Genomic DNA, 15,725 nt, shown 5'->3' on the forward strand with positions numbered 1-15,725 from the left:
CTCGTCTGTCGTCGCGCTGGTGGCTGCCGGAGTGCCCGCGTGCCTCTCTCGCAGAGTCGCAGCTTGCAGACACTGTGCGCGTGCAGTTCCTGCGCGAGTTTAAGGCGCGCACAGGCACAGTGGCTGCGCATGTCCATGTCCGGATTTGGCGTTCGTTCTTGCGCGGGCGCGCGCACCGTGCAGTGCGAGCAAGCTACTGTTTCCAGAGCACTGTTGTGCCTGTGCGGCGCCGCTGGTTGTTTATTCCCCGGCGTTGTCGCGTTCCTCCTCCGCCCCCGCCGGAGCAGCTACCAGCTAGGGACAAAAGGAATAGACAGCCGCGTTTAAATAGGAAACGTTCGGGTTTGGAATTTGTCACTGCTCGCCTTCGTTTCAGGCGTCGCCTTGTGTTCACCTGCATGCATCCACAGCATGCATGGAGCAGCAGCAGCGTCGTTCCATTTGCATCGCTCCAATCTTGTAGCAGGATACGGATGAAGGCAGGCTGGAAGCAAAGATTTTGACGATCCTGTAGGCAGCGGGCAGCGCTTTCAGTTTCAGAGACGATCCAGTAGTCCCCAGGATATTGCCATATGCATGGGTGTACTGCTGCTGCTAGCCTGCTACAGATCTTGTGATATACTCCTACTACGCGTATTCGTACTGTCCATGGAAGTATTGAAATAGATACTGATTTGTCAGAGACTCGCGTATCGTCAGGTTGCTGTCTTTTCTCTTTCAGAAACAGATCGCCTTTGCCGGGTTCAGAAATGGTTTTCCAACTGTTCAGGGTCCGATCGAATCGGATTGTATAAACTACTAGTACAACAAGTAGTGTATGCTCCGCATGCTTATTGGCTTATTGCGCAACCTATGCCGCCTCCGCCTTTCCTTCAAAGCTAGTACAAGTACCAGCTACACAAGTAGGAGTACTCCATTAGGCTTAGCTCCCCGTTTTTCCATGAATAAAGAAAAACACACACAGTATTCTGTAGCTGTTGCTTCATACCGATCACGTTCTGCTGCCGCGCATCATCGCCGGCGTAGCTTTCTGTGTGGGCTTGCGATGATGAGCAGGCGCTTTTTACGTCCCCGAAAATGTTTAGCTTGACTGGAGTACAAGGTTCGTCGTCGTCGTTTGGATTGAGTTTAGGCAGCAGCCCATTCGCTCATCAGAGCCTCAGAATCATCCCTGTTTTCAGTCTGAATTAAGATAACTCGAAATTTTCCGTGTTTAGAGCACGTCAATACACCATTTTCATAGGGAATGGATCAATGCCCACGAGAATCATGAGCATTCCGATGATCCAAATGGTGTTACTTTGCTAGGAAACTAACATACCTGCAGTAGAAACAAATGCTGAATAATCACAACTGAATAATCAGACGTTAAACTTAGAAGAGCACCAGCAAGCATTGAGACCGTACACGAACTTTTCAGGCCTGTCCAAAGTTTGAATCCATCCATTCTTCCAATCGCCTCGGCCGGCCGGTAGTCCTCAAAGGCTCAAACAATTCCCTTTCAGATAGTTTGTTCTCGCTTTCTAGTCCAACTGAATCTGCACAAGCAAAGGGAATCCACGTATAAAGCACCCCTGCACAAAAGCGCTTGGAAAGCTCAAACTTCTAAAGACCTCAAAAGGCAGGCAACCCGAACCCGAATGAGTAGCAAACTCAAGGTGCCATGACTCACTCCAGTTTGAACCATTGTCACCTCCTCCTGTTCTCAAGTCTCGACAGTGCTGGGCGGGGCCTGCTTGCTTTGTGCAATTGTGCACCTCTTTGTTTCTTGAGCTAGCTGGGGACCGTAGAATGCAGCAGTCATTTGAAATGACAGTTCCTGCTTAAAATGTATATAGGGGAATATGTACAGCATAGGTTTGTACTGTGCAGTGGTAGATGTACGCAGTAGAGCTAGAGCAGTGGGTCCTACTTGTCTGGTCCCCTTCTTTCACCACTAGTGCATGATGGAATGCGCATCGGGAAATATTTTATAAACTTGCAACATGATGCCATCTTCTTGCATGCATATATTAATCAGAGGAAAACACAGAATCATAGGCAGATTAAACTGACAGGCGAGGCAACATGACTGCGCCTGCAGTGGAAGAAGGCAAGAAGCCCCGGCCGGTTTGTTTAGGCCTTGTTTAGTTCACCCCCAAAATCTCAAAAAAAAAAAAATCAAAACTTCTTGTCATATCGAATCTTCAGACGCATACATGAAGCTTTAAATATAGATAAAAAATAACTAATTGCACAACTGTAATTTGCGAGACGAATCTTTTGAGCCTAATTAATCTATAATTGGACAATAATTATCAAATACAAACGAAAGTGCTACAATAGGCAAATCCAAAAATTTTCAACAACTAAATAAGGCCTTACTCCTGAAGATAACAGAGAGTACACAAGGCATCAATGATCGAGCACATGAACCATGAATGACCTTCAGTTCGGTGTAAGCTCCAGCAACTGCCGGCACTGTTCTTTACCTCGCCGGACGGTCTCTCCTGTCCTGTCCTAGCGTTTGTGACCGTGAGAAAAAACTGGGCAATTGGCCATGAGTTCATCGCATCAGCCCATCACATGGTCAGTAACTCCTCTTGGCCGATCGATGTCAACTTGTTTATGGCTGCATGGCAGGCTGAACTGATTACTCGTAGCTGGCTACTGACACGCAAATGATTTCCCCAAATTGAATAGTCTCCCCCTGTCAAGTGCCCTCCCAGCAAACCTGCAGTGACCTCATTTATTGGGCGGCTATAATTGTGATCTACCGACAGGAAAAGCCAATGGTAGGTCGAAGCCGATGAACAAACAACCGCTAAAACCTATCTACAAGTAAACCCATGGTTTTATTTCAGTTTTGCTGGTTTAGTTCCCCATTCAACTGCATTGACGCAAAAGTGCTGGTTGCGACAGGCCATGAGCTCTTGCTTGGCATCGGAGGAACAGAAAGAGATCAAAGCTTGTAAAGCAGGGCAAGGCTCAGGAGCTGTGCTTTGAGACCGGAGCAAGCATGATTGCCTGAGTTGGGCGGCCACTGACCACAGTCCTTATCAGAAATACCAGTGGATAATGAAGGAATGTCTCCGCGTACTGCACTCAGCAACAAACAAGCAGCCGTCGTCCCCGGCCTCGGCCTGGATGGAGATGGACCCCTGGGTTCGGAGAACCCATCAATCATGGCGACCTGTTTTGGAGTACAGACACACAGCGGTGCAGATCGTGTCCTGAATTTTTATGGCTCAACAACTGCTTTGTACTACTCACTGGGTTAATGGCACAACTGCTTTCACAGCCGCTCTGCAGATATATATATATAGATTATAAAATTGATTTAGTTGTTGTGACATTTGGTACAGCAGATCACTACAGTCTCACGAGCACTGGTAGCTTTACTACTCTGGGGAGAATTCAGATGAAAAGAAAAACCATTACCTTTTTTGTGGGATGGAAGTTACAAGACCCAAAATCATCACAAAAGGAAAATTCCGACGCATCTAATCGTCAGGTTTACTTACCGCCGACTGCTTTCTGCTGATAACCTGATCGCATGATAACCCAGTTGCTTGGCCTTCCAATTCCATGCCCTTGTCTGCACAAATGCAAATATGGCTGCAGGATGCAGAGGAAGGAACCGTTTAACGTTTTCAGCAGTAGATGCAGTATAACCTAATCAGCCATTTAGCAGTATTTTTCTGCCAGCTATTCAGTACTTTTACAATAAATTAGCCAATGGCTTATCAGCCCAACGAACAAAGCGACATAGACTGGTCGGCAGACCTGACGGGCTGAGTACGGAACAGCAATATAATGTGGTACTACTCCGTAGTATACGTAAAATCAGGAAGTCAGTGCAGATGGGCCTAACAAATGTGACGCCACAGTGCCATCCCAGGCCCATGAAGCCCAATAAATTAGGCCATACAGAGCCCGACTCCATCTGATCGTTAATCGTGATTCGTGCATCGTCACAGTATATATATGCATGTGTTCTCAACTTCTGAAGCTCTGATGAATCTTTACTGGTCATCTCTCAACGGTGTGTGTGAGTGAGGCTTGCTTGCAGAGTTAAACCATTTCTGTTAAAATGAAGCAGTTAGAGCTCCCATTCATTCACCAGGGATCTCTCGAGGTTTTGTTAAACAATTTCGCAACCGGATATGGTGCATTCGTTTTCCACATTAATTAGTTTAATTTCTTCATTGGTTTAAAAGTCAATATTTTTATATTAAAAAACAATAGAACTACACGACAGAATCGAAGTTTGTTGCAAGTATTCTTACTTCTTTCCGTTGTAACTTCTCTTTTTCATTGTGTATTCTAAAATAAAACATAGTTTTGAACATGAGACATGCAGAACATGATATTCAAACATAATTGTTCGAACTTTCAGAATAAAAGAATGTCTCTAAATCTAGCATGGTTTTTGATGAGTTTATGCCACAGTTTCCAATAATCCTAATTAAACCCTAGCCACATCTCCACTGTCACTGTTTTTAGGGCACTCCCAATGCAGAAACCATCATAGTTTCTATAGACATTAATTATGGTGCCACCTAAGCATTTTACTGATGTGGCAAGGTAGTTATTGAAGAGAGAGAACAAAAATCATAGAAACTGGATCTAACTTAGAAACCATGTCTACGCGAGATCCAAGACATGAAGTAATATGATTGGTTGAGAATGAAGAAAGAATGAATGTGATTGGATAACAAATTATTGTTCATTAGACTATAGTTTCTATACATAGTGTCTACTAAATGTAGTTTTTAGCGTTGGGAATTCCCTTTCCGTCACCATATCATTGTTGGCCTCAACACTTCGGTCTTTGCGTTTGGGTACGGAAGCCACAAACAACGCATGTGCTCTCTCTCTCTAGCTCACCTATAAACTCGAGCCACCTCTTTGAGCCCTGCACCGCTTTTTGGTTGTTCCCTGACGACAAGATCTCCCTCGTTGAGTTTGCTAGCTCAGAGATAATGGATAGATCTACATAGCTATTATTGCAAATGATAATTAGAGTATGATGTTTTGCAATAATTTTCAAGATTTATTGCATGTGTCTTATATGCGATGAATAATTTTGGAGAGACTTGTGTGGAGCATCGATTTCAATCCAATTATAGTAATGGAGCAAAATATCGCCATCATCCTACCTCCGATCGAGGTGTGGCATACATATACGATCCTCAAGAATTGGTAGGATCACAAAGGATCTTGACCCTAACATTAAATTCATCGTCTAAAATTGTGTAATATCTATGAAATTATGTTATATCAATCTAATTTGACGTATTTTTGTATGGAATGACATGTTGAACTAACGTAAGTTTGAATACATCTGACTCTTCAAAATGATTTATATGATTAACTAATGTGAAACATTAACGTCAACTGAGTTTGGCATGAATAAGTGGACTCTCAACTTTAGAATTTGATAAATTTATTATCAAAACCAGGGGCATAAATCTTCCAATTTTAGCAGATATTTACTGTTCATATAAAATAAAATATATGCATTTTCAAAATATGATAGAATCGTAATTCTGCAATTCGAGCATGTCAAACATAAGTGTACTACTCCTTCCATCCTAAATTAGAAGTCATTCCAAGAATCTTGGAGAGTCAAAGAATCTCAAGTTTAACCAAATTTATATAATAATATAATAATATTTATAATACCAACTAAGTATTATTAGGTTCTTCATTAGTTATATTCTCGTAGTATCTATTTAGTGTCATAAATCTTTTCAATTTTTCCTATTATGTTGGTCAAATTTGAGATGTTTTGACTCTCTAATATTCTTGGAATAACTTATAAATTAGAATGGAGGTAATACTTAGGATAGTGGTAATGTTAGTTGGACGTGGCTACAACAAACAACCGAAGCCTTGTTTGTTTGGCTGATAAGTCATGATAGAAAACACTGTTGGCTGATTTGTTATGAGAGAAAAACGCTGCTGAATCCTCGAGCTTGTCTAGAAATGCAAGTTTCGATTGGAGTAGGGTGTAATAATTAATTAATTTGGAAACGGCGTAGGCTGGTAGGCATATACTACTATGCCATCTCGTATTGCACTTGCACCTCCCATATTGAGAATTAGCACCACCCGGGAATGGTGTGGAACTCCGGGCTTTTCGGTCTTTGAATTGAAATTATCCAAACCAATCGTTGCATGCATCCTCAAGACGCTTGCTACTCCAACCGAACCTACCAGCAGGCAGCAACCCATCCATTTCCAAGGCCCCCTATCGGATCGACCACAGGAGCCACCTAGCTAGCCCTGTGTGAGGACGGAACGGCGGCGATGCAGGCGGCGGCCATGCGCGGCGCCCCGCAGTGGCTGCGCGGCCTGCTATCGGAGGAGTTCTTCGACGCGTGCGCCGCGCACCCGGGAGAGCGCAAGAATGACAAGAACCACTTCTGCATCGACTGCGCCGCTGCGTTGTGCCGCCATTGCCTCCCTCACGAACACGCACACGACGTCCTCCAGGTACCACACACCCGCGTCGCCGGCACGCCGTTCTTCTTTCCCACGTCGTCGCGGTTAATTCGACAACCGATCGACATGCATGCCGGCGTGATGGCCGGCCACACCCCACCTGCTTCTTCGAACAAACCGATCTCAAAGCTCTTTGTGTTTGTTTATTTGACGGTGGTGTAATGGATCGAACCCATCAAGATATGGAAGTACGCGTCCTGCTTTGTCGTGCGCGTTGACGATCTGAAGGTCTTCGATTGCACCGGCATCCAGGTACGCTACCGGCCGGTCACCGAGGCGCGGACACCAACCGCCGTCGTCACCGAGGCGGTTGATCAGAGGCACTCCGTTTCCATACGGGTCTTGATTCGCAGCGTTGCATGCAGTCGCACACGGTGAGCGACCACGAGGTGGTGTTCCTGAACGAGCGCACGGCGAGGAAGCGATCCGCGAGCGCGGAGAACCCCTGCGCCGCGTGCGCACGGCCGCTCCTCTCCGGCCACGACTACTGTTCACTCTTCTGCAAGGTAAAAAACACATCAGGTCGATAGGATCATAGACTCTTGATCCTGACCAGTGTGCGTGCGTATGTGTTGCGTTTACTGTTCGTCTGTTCGCTTAGCAGATGACTGAAAATATTGTTGGCTGACATAATGGGTCGCACGGATTGGCGCAGGTGAAGCATCTGGGGGAGAGCGAGCACGGGCTAAGGCGCGCACTACGCGTGAGCCGGCAAGAGGTGGCTCCCACGTCGGAGCCGCAGAGCGGGAAGAGGAGGCCGTTGTCGTCGTCGTCGTCGGACTCGGGGCCGAGCTGTAGCGGATCGTTCCGGAAGCGGAGTCGAAAGCAGTCTGAGCCTACGCAGGCGCCATTCTATTAACACCTGGGGGGGTTCTGTGGCTAGGTTGATGCATGCATGCATGCATGCTTGCCCTTGCGGTTGCCTGGCTAGACAAAATCGAATGCATTTACAGGCAGCATATTTCTCCCAGGCAAATGATTCAGGGTTACAACCATGCATGCCCTGTTTTACCTGAGCCGAGAATAACACTACATAAGGATGCGAGAATTGAATAGGTAGGAGATATGTCAAACAGGTTGTAAATTTGTTAGGAGGACGACAGTTAGTTACTTTTTTCGGACTCAAGTAGTACACGCAGAACTAGTACCAGGAGCTGGCTCTATTATTGATTCATTACCATATTTGATTATATTAAATCTAAATCGTTGGGAGGAAACATGAAAATTCAGAATGTTTAAGCACTATTTCTCTCCATCATGTAAACAGGTTGTAAATTCAGTTTATGGTCCACCGGTATATACTACATCTGTTTTTTTAAGTGTCACATTTGGTTTGTCCTAAGTTAAACATTGTAACCTTTGGCAAACTATTTTTTAAAAAATATTTATAATTTAATAATATATGAATTATATACTATGATAGTATCTCTTGTAATAAATCTAAAAATCTAAATCTTATGATATGAAATTATATAACTTTTTTAAAATCAATGATTAAAGATACACTTGACTTAGGACAAACCAAATGTGGCACTTAAAAAAATTTGACGAAGTATAGAATAAACCCTAACAATTTAAATTACCTCATAAACACAGCGCACTGCCATATGTGGTCGTGAAGCTAATGAGGCTCAGGCACAGGCACAGGCACAGGCACAGCTTTGCTAGCTGGATGTCAAGAGCAGGTGCCAAGTAAGGTTTTGTGTGGAGCAAACTGAAAAGTTCCAATTCTGAACAGAACGACGTGAAAGACCGAGGCCCAAAAAGTTGGACCGGTCACCCTGTTCATGGTTTGGGTTTTGCGGCTTTTAGCGGGTTCGCAACCCAACCCAGTTTTTTAGCGCATAGAGTGGGTTGGTCTGGTTTAAGGGCCTGTTTAGATTGGGAACGAAAATTTTTTGGTGTCACATCGGATGTGTCGGAAGGGGTTTTTAGAAACTAATAAAAAAACAAATTACATAGCTCGTCAGGAAACTGCAAGACAAATTTTTTAAGCATAATTAATCTGTCATTAGCATATGTAGGTTACTGTAGCACTTAAGGCTAATCATGGAGTAACTAGTCTTAAAAGATTCGTCTCGCGATTCTTAACTAAACTGTGTAATTAGTTTATTTTTTTATCTACATTTAATATTCCATGCATGTGTCCAAAGATTCGATGAGATGGATGAAAAAATTTTAGGTGGGGAACTAAACAGGGCCTAAGTGGTTAAAGAACGGCTCCGACGTCGTAGCCGGATTGGCTTGGTCTGGTCTGGCACACGGGCCTCCAACTCAAGGGCCTGAGCGAAGATGTCATGTTCAACGCCGCCGCTGCCGCGGTCGACCTCGCGCTCGCTGGCGCCGCGGTCGACCTCGCGACTGCCGGTGCTGCGCCCTCCTACGCCACGCTCGCTGATGCCGTGCCCTCTTGCGCCACGCCCACAGGCGCCGCGCTCGAGCTCGCCGGTGGCGCGGCCGCCGCCGCCGCTGCCGCGCTCGCTGGTGCTGCGTTCGCATGCGTCGCGCTCGCCTACACCGCGTTCAAGCCCGCGCTCGCCAGTGCTGCGCCCGCCACTGCCGCGCTCGAGCTCGAGCTCGCGCCTGCTGCCCCCACGCTCGAGCTCTCACCTGCTGCCGCCGCCGCCGCCGCCAGGCATTTTTTTGGGTATCGATGGTTTAGCCGGTTTTTTACCGTGACCAGGATAGAAGGCTCTCGAAGCCTAGTTGGATACACGGTTCTAGCCCAAACCAGGGAGTAACCATGACGATGGGTTTGGCTGGGCTGGTCATGGGCCGGCAGCCGGTTTTGTTAAACCGCTGTTCAGGGTGACGGACCGGGCCACGAATTTGTCGCACGAGTTAGATGGCTCTCAGTCTCAGCCCACCGCTGTCTCCCATCCTTCCCTCCAACTCCACAGAACCACCACCGACTTCCAAGCGGCGAACCAACCGCCGACACCAATCACCACCGCCGCGGCCTCCCCGGCCCCGCCGCAACCGCAGGCATGCCGCGGCCCCCGCCGCCGGGCCGCGGGACCCCGACGGGCGCCAGGCGGCCGATCCGGGACTTCTTCGCCGCCTGGCTCGCCACCCTCCGCTCCCCGCTCCTCCCGCTGCTCCGCCGCGCGCTCTCCTCCTCCTCCTCGTCCGGCTCCTGGGACGACCCGCTCTCCTCCGTCGCCGCGGCCGTCGAGGCTCACTTCCAGGCGCACTGGTCCGCGCTCGACGCCGCCGCACGCCAGGACCCGGCGCGGGTCATCGCCGCGGGGGACTGGCGGTCCCCGCTCGAGCTCCCCTTCCTGTGGCTCGGCGACGTCCACCCCTCCCTCCTTACCTCGCTCCTCCGCACTCTCTCGCCCTCGCCGCGACTCCTCGCCGCCGTCGATCGCGTCGACCGCCGGATCCGCGCCGCCGTCCCTGCCGTCTCCGACCGCCTGCGCCGGGCCCAAGAAGCCTTCGTGGCCGCCGAGGCTACCGGCGCCGCCGACGTGGAGGCGTTCTTGGAGGAACTCATGGGCGTTGCACTCCAGGCCAACCGGCTCCGTCGAGGCGTACTCTCGGACCTCGTCGCCGCCGCCGGGGGGTACCAGGCGGCGCTGTACCTCGAGGCGCTCTCGCGCTTCGTGTTGTCTATGCACGACCCCGAGGTGCTCCGCCGCTTCGACCAGTGCCGCGCCTCGCCCGGTAGCTAGTCACCTTTCTGTTCCCAAGGTTCGTGGCGTTTCTTTTTCTGTCGCTTCACTAAATCACTTCTTTCGGTTGTGCACAATCTTGGTTTCTGTATTTTGGGGATAACAGGTCCATGTATATAATTCAAGAAAATGCCGCACAAAAATATTGTACAATGGTTGTTATGTGTATAGCTTAGTGACAGTTTGTGTACAACCTTATTCTGCAAATCATTTGCTGAAATCATCGATGAACTCAATGAGGGAATGATACCTAGGCCCGGTGATTTCTGACAAAAATGCTGCTTATGTCACCACTGTTCAATGCTTATTTGGATACATTTTGGCATTCAATTGTCTGCAAATTTCAGATACTTTAATAGTTTGAGCACTTGGGCATCTTATTTGAACTTGAGCATCTTATTTGAAATGTGTATGCTGCAGACAACACATGTATAGTCTATAGGTTGCTCTATCGGGTGTTTAGTTTGAGGAATCACCTCATCTAGAATGGAATGGTTCATCATTGGTCATCCCATGAACTTTTAATGGGATGAAACCATTCCTCATTATTAAGCTAACCATGAAGCTTTGTGAGGGAAACATGGTGATGGATCAACCGATTTCATTCAAAAAACTGGACAAAAATGTCAGTCCGAAGGTGCAACTCATTCCTGAAACCGAACACTCCATTAAAATTTGCTCGCGTGTATATTTGTTTTGTGACATCTAAAATTGACTTATGCAGGTATTGAGTGACGTACAAAACACTTGTTTCATTGTGCATGTTTTTCCTGATTTTGTTTTCCTTCTTTAGTACAGCTGCACGTCATCGTATTGGAGATAAGCTATTAAGCTTTGCCTGGATTGCACTATGACCTCACAATTAGTATCTTTTATGTCTAAACCTGAGATCTAGTGTGCACTGGTTGCTTACAGTGCCAATGTTTTCCTATGCCAGTCCTTTGTAAGTCAGTTTTAATCGCCTCTTCTGCACTTTACTTGATTTGGAGTACATTATTACAGTTAAAAGTAATTTGGAAATACTTTCTGCCTGCTAGATGAATAGGATGACAACTCACCGTATCTTAGACAAATGGGTCTCAAGCGTAATTCACACATATAAGTGATATGCCACCAGCCCACCAGATAATTTCACTACAAATGATAAAGACAGCAGCGCTTCAATGTTGTCGTATTTATTAGGTATTGTTGTTTAAGTGCCTCTTTGTCCAACTCCATCAATTTGCCTCCAAACACATATAACTTGTTTGGTACATTGTTTCAATGGTCTAGCATGGTACTGGTATTCTGGAACAAGTATTTATGCCTGTGGTAGCAGAGGCCTTAACTGAGGTTCCTAGTATTTGCTGCCTACTGTTAATACGTCAATTGAAAGTATAGCCACCTATGAATTTATCATCACTGACAGTTTTGCTGGTTAGGTCCAGCACTTGGTTAAGCTATCAGTAGGGAGTCTATTACTTACTAAATTGTGGGTTCAAAAAATATATTATCAGAATCAGGAACTTTACTAGGAATTGTGCATTATCCGCAGAGCTGCACATGGTGGGTCCTACTTCATTAGCACTCTATTGCCTTGGGTTGTAACAAATCTCAAACATAATATAGATCATTACATCTAGGCACTACATGTAAGACTTCAAATGGATCATCAAGCCGTGGATTCTGATAAATCACATGGCTAGATCTGTGTCCAGATCTATCCTTCATAAAGGATCCTTAGTGGAACTTGCACATGCATACGCAAATTAATCCTGAGAAAATTCTTCGAGGTTAAAGCAGTTCAACCTACCACCACCACTACAATCTTTTTGAAGCAGCGAAGATATTTGGTAGGGACTTCTGCTAGTTACAATCTGGTATGTAGAGCTTTAAGAAAATTGGCGCTTTGACTTAAACTGAGCACTATTTCAAGGTGAAATGTTTATATCACCCGCTAAAATACCATGAAGAACAACATCAATGATTCATTTGCCTGCTCATATAGTGTATTATTCTGCTGAGAAAGGTATTGACCATAGAGCACATCTAAAAAAAAATATATTATTAGTGTTCTTATCACTTCAATGAGGAGCACAGCAAAGTTTACAGCCATGAAATGTCTCTGACCTGACACAACATTTGGTAAACCTTAATTGAAAAAACTCGATCAAGGGAGAATGCATCATGTCTTGGATGCACACTTATAGATTCTCAGTTCTACTTTGTCCTTTTGACCTTCCTTTGTATAACTGTATGCCGCTGGGCTAAATTTATCTGTGTTAGACTTCAGAATTATTTATCGAGAAACTGGACCAGTTGTAGCATGTAGAATTTGGTTAAAAAAGACTAGTTAGCACAGAATTCTATGCTTTATGTGGTCCAAAGCAGCAAGAATTCATAGTAGTACAAGAAACATGGAAATAATATGTATACTGGATACTTGTGGTCCAATGTAAGTTCAATATCTGATCTACGGTCTTATACTAAGTAAATAATGAAGTCTGTGTTGGTTAGCATCAGGAACTTGTCATGGTCATAAAGAACAGTATCTTTACAGTTCTTCCATGTGGCATGTGAACAGCGCACTGCTGGGTTAGGTGATGGTCTCCAAAAGTGCACTCAAAGGTCCCGATATTCACATAGTAGATCCATTGGTTGAATGGACCTACTTTGGAATAAAGGCCTCTGGGGTTCATGTAGTTTCCAGTCTGGCAGTTGCACATACAGGTGATTATAAGTTTAAAGCTGATTTTGCTGAGGTACTGTTCATTATTTTTGTTGTTTTCCTCTGGTTGAGCCTTAAGGTCAGAAATTGGTTCTCTTGCTTGGTTCATACAAATGTATACGGCAGCTGTTGATGTTCTTTTCAATTGTTGGTAATAAAGTGGTGGTGCATTTCTATCGCATCTGTTTATGATACATTTTGCCTTTTAAGCTATGAAAATTTCCTACTGTAAACATTCTAACTGGTTGCCTTTTGCATTTTATTCTTTATTTTTCCATAGATGCAAAGTGTCTAACTGTTCATTGTGTCTTCACATGTTGACATTTCTGTATCTTTTCATGAATCATTCACCAAGAATGCCATGTTTTAACACCATATTGAAGCTTTTAGGGTCTTATGTAATTTTCACATTATATAAGCGCATCAAAAAGGAATATCCTTCATATGCACATTTAGGTGTCAGAGTAAAGGATGGATGAACTGCACATTGAGTTATTTTCTGATCTGATCTGATCTGCCAAGTCGCACCAATTTGTCATATGGCCTAGCCTTGACTGTTGACTCTCAGTTTCAGTCATGAGCCTCCCCTAGTAAATGCCTCACCTGTATGCTGTTGCAAGCTGTTGCTTCTTGTCGCGTGGGTTTGTTTGCAGCGTGACAAGAGGAAACACCTGATTGTTTGCAACGTGACAAGAGGAAATACCTGAACCCTGCATTGCATTTGTCTGTTTCATTACAGGACATGTGGGGTTTGTAATCATGATAAGGTAAACTAAGACGATATAGCCAAAGAATCTTTGCCAGCTTCACTTATTTAGTCATCTATGCTCCATACTTATCTGAACTTGCACAGAACAATGTTCAAATGTAAGCAGTTAGTGCTAATATTTCCTGGCCATCATATTCTTGTTAAACATACTCACAACATTGTTCTTACAAGTTCTGGATGGACATATTACTACAACACTTCATGTTCTGCTCCAATTGGTGCTGATATTGTCGTTGGTTGTTAGATTCATCTATGCTGCTAGTAACTGAAGAATCAGTACATCTGGAATGCTTCGTGAATCGGATTTCAGAGTCTATTGACTACTTATCACTACGTATTGACTGCTTGTGCCTGTTGATTATGCAGGCATCTTTGGGAAGCACGAGATGGGCTAGCAAGTGCTGAAGCAGTGCGAACCAAACCAAGACGATTAAGTATAATATTGTTTGATACTCTTCTCCCAGTTATTAGATACGATTGGGTACATATACAATGGCTGCCAATTGTCAACATGCAAGTTTTCATAACCGATGCTCATCAGAGCTCATGTTCTTTGCTTGGCAGTGGCCAGTTGGGCGTTAGGTGGCGGTGAGCAACTCGAAAACGTTAGCAGCAGCATCCCCCTGTCCCTGTGGGCAGCTGCGCCCTCGTGCATCCGACTCGGACTCCAATTCCCTACAAGGAACCATGTCGCCAGCAGTCAGCAGAACCATGTCGCCAGCAGTGACGCTTCAGTGTTAACCCCTCCCCGAATTGACGTGATACCAGAAATCTTTTAGTTGGGCAATGCAATGAATAACGAAAGGCGATGCATGAGAAGATTTAAAGATGTCGCACGTTCGTTTACAATGACTTGGGTTAGCATCTGCATGAAATTGGCTAGCCACCGACCAATTAAGATTGCAGTACTCTGTTGTATCTTGTGCATAGTACTTTTTAGTTTTTATGGAGCAGAAGTTTCTTGACAAATGTTGACAGAGATATGCCATCGAATCTCTTGCATGGTCCCGGCGGCGGCGGCGGCGGCGGCGGCGAGACATATCAGTGACTCCTAATTGGCCATTGGAGGATTTGAAGGACACTTGAAATGCTGATGCTAATGACAGCATCAGCATGGTTTTGAGTCCCGGCAAAGGGAGCATCGGTTATACTGTTGAATGCCTTGTTTATCGGCACAAGATTGACATGAGCATTTGTTTATATCATCTTGTTCGTCGGGGACGGGGTTCATGCACTGCACGAACCAGCTGCTGTGGTGTCCGTCAGGCGCATTTGGCACCTCTTGTCTACCAGTTTCCGAAATAAACTTATCGCCGCGGCCTTCTCGCCGCCGAAGAGCCAGGCTTGCGTTGCCCCTGACGCACACAGGTTACAAGGAGGATACGCCGCCTCCTTCGCCATCGACCTCGCCGGCGCAGCGCTCGCTCGACCGACTGACAGTGGCATCGCCGCAATATCAGCCGCCGGCCCCCCTTCTGTGGAAGACTGACTGAAAAGACAGGCTACTGCAAGTTGCCGTCGTGCTCGAGACGACCACGTGCTGCGGACAGCCACGGCGCGGCGACGCTCTGCCTGTCATGTGTGTATTTTTTTTTTTATGATGAGGGCCGATGTGCCGCATTTCGCGGCGGTCGCGTCGGCGACGGCGACGCCGCACTCGGTCTCCACCGTTCAGCGGAACCCGTCGCGGTACAGGCAGTAAAGCGCTAAAGCGAACGCTGCCGTCAGTAACCGTGGACGCGGACGCGGACGCCGGCCGGGTCGGCGGACCGCGACTCCGTCCGCGAGGTGGTTGTTTCCTGGCGCCCCGCGGCGAGGGCCACGCCATGCCGAGGTGGCCGTGGATGGTGTGGTGACTGGTGTGGTGAGGCAGCGGGCTTCCCTCCACCGCGGCGGGCCCGGCGCGTCGACGCTGATGCGACGCCAGCTCCGTGCTGAGAAGGACGCGGCTACGGTCGAGGGCGACGTGGGTTGCGTGGTCCCGGTTGTCAGTGGACAGAGGTGGGCGACCCCGGGGGCGCTTTTGCAGTGGGCCCGGGCTACGGCTACGCGTCAGCCCGGGAGGTGGGTGGTGCCGTGGTGGTGT

At 46.6% G+C, this 15,725-nt stretch overlaps 3 protein-coding genes across 5 annotated transcripts; all 3 read left to right on the plus strand.

Annotated features, from left to right (window-relative positions):
• Positions 6,211-7,679, plus strand: LOC8076220. The gene is made up of 4 exons (XM_021460592.1): positions 6,211-6,480; positions 6,670-6,741; positions 6,855-6,995; positions 7,145-7,679. The coding sequence occupies exons 1-4, from the start codon at positions 6,295-6,297 to the stop codon at positions 7,346-7,348; spliced, it is 603 nt and encodes a 200-aa protein (XP_021316267.1). The 5' UTR covers positions 6,211-6,294; the 3' UTR covers positions 7,349-7,679.
• On the plus strand, positions 8,787-9,230 carry LOC110434848 (ice-structuring glycoprotein-like). Its single transcript, XM_021459603.1, has one exon. It carries the CDS (start codon positions 8,787-8,789, stop codon positions 9,228-9,230), a length of 444 nt encoding a protein of 147 aa, XP_021315278.1.
• Positions 9,377-14,873, plus strand: LOC8076221 (protein INAPERTURATE POLLEN1). 3 transcript variants are annotated; one of them, XR_002451924.1, is made up of 3 exons: positions 9,377-10,182; positions 14,006-14,073; positions 14,204-14,873. XR_002451924.1 is itself a non-coding variant. In XM_002452752.2 (2 exons), exon 1 carries the CDS (start codon positions 9,477-9,479, stop codon positions 10,161-10,163), a length of 687 nt encoding a protein of 228 aa, XP_002452797.1. In that variant the 5' UTR covers positions 9,377-9,476; the 3' UTR covers positions 10,164-10,182; positions 14,006-14,171. The 3 variants fall into 3 exon arrangements, 1 of the variants encoding a protein (XP_002452797.1); XR_002451925.1 differs by lacking the exon at positions 14,204-14,873 and having other exon boundaries at positions 9,377-12,872; positions 14,006-14,171; XM_002452752.2 differs by lacking the exon at positions 14,204-14,873 and having other exon boundaries at positions 14,006-14,171.

The sequence above is a fragment of the Sorghum bicolor genome, chromosome 4, assembly GCF_000003195.3.
Source record: "Sorghum bicolor cultivar BTx623 chromosome 4, Sorghum_bicolor_NCBIv3, whole genome shotgun sequence".
NCBI lineage: Eukaryota > Viridiplantae > Streptophyta > Magnoliopsida > Poales > Poaceae > Sorghum > Sorghum bicolor.

Excerpts from the sequence above, each read along its gene's own strand:
- LOC8076221 (XM_002452752.2), top strand. The coding sequence starts at position 9,477 with ATGCCGCGGCCCCCGCCGCCGGGCCGCGGGACCCCGACGGGCGCCAGG.
- LOC8076220 (XM_021460592.1), top strand. The coding sequence starts at position 6,295 with ATGCAGGCGGCGGCCATGCGCGGCGCCCCGCAGTGGCTGCGCGGCCTG. Across the intron at positions 6,481-6,669 it reads ACGCACACGACGTCCTCCAG|ATATGGAAGTACGCGTCCTG; the intron begins GTACCACACACC and ends GAACCCATCAAG. Across the intron at positions 6,996-7,144 it reads ACTGTTCACTCTTCTGCAAG|GTGAAGCATCTGGGGGAGAG; the intron begins GTAAAAAACACA and ends GGATTGGCGCAG.
- LOC110434848 (XM_021459603.1), top strand. The coding sequence starts at position 8,787 with ATGTTCAACGCCGCCGCTGCCGCGGTCGACCTCGCGCTCGCTGGCGCC.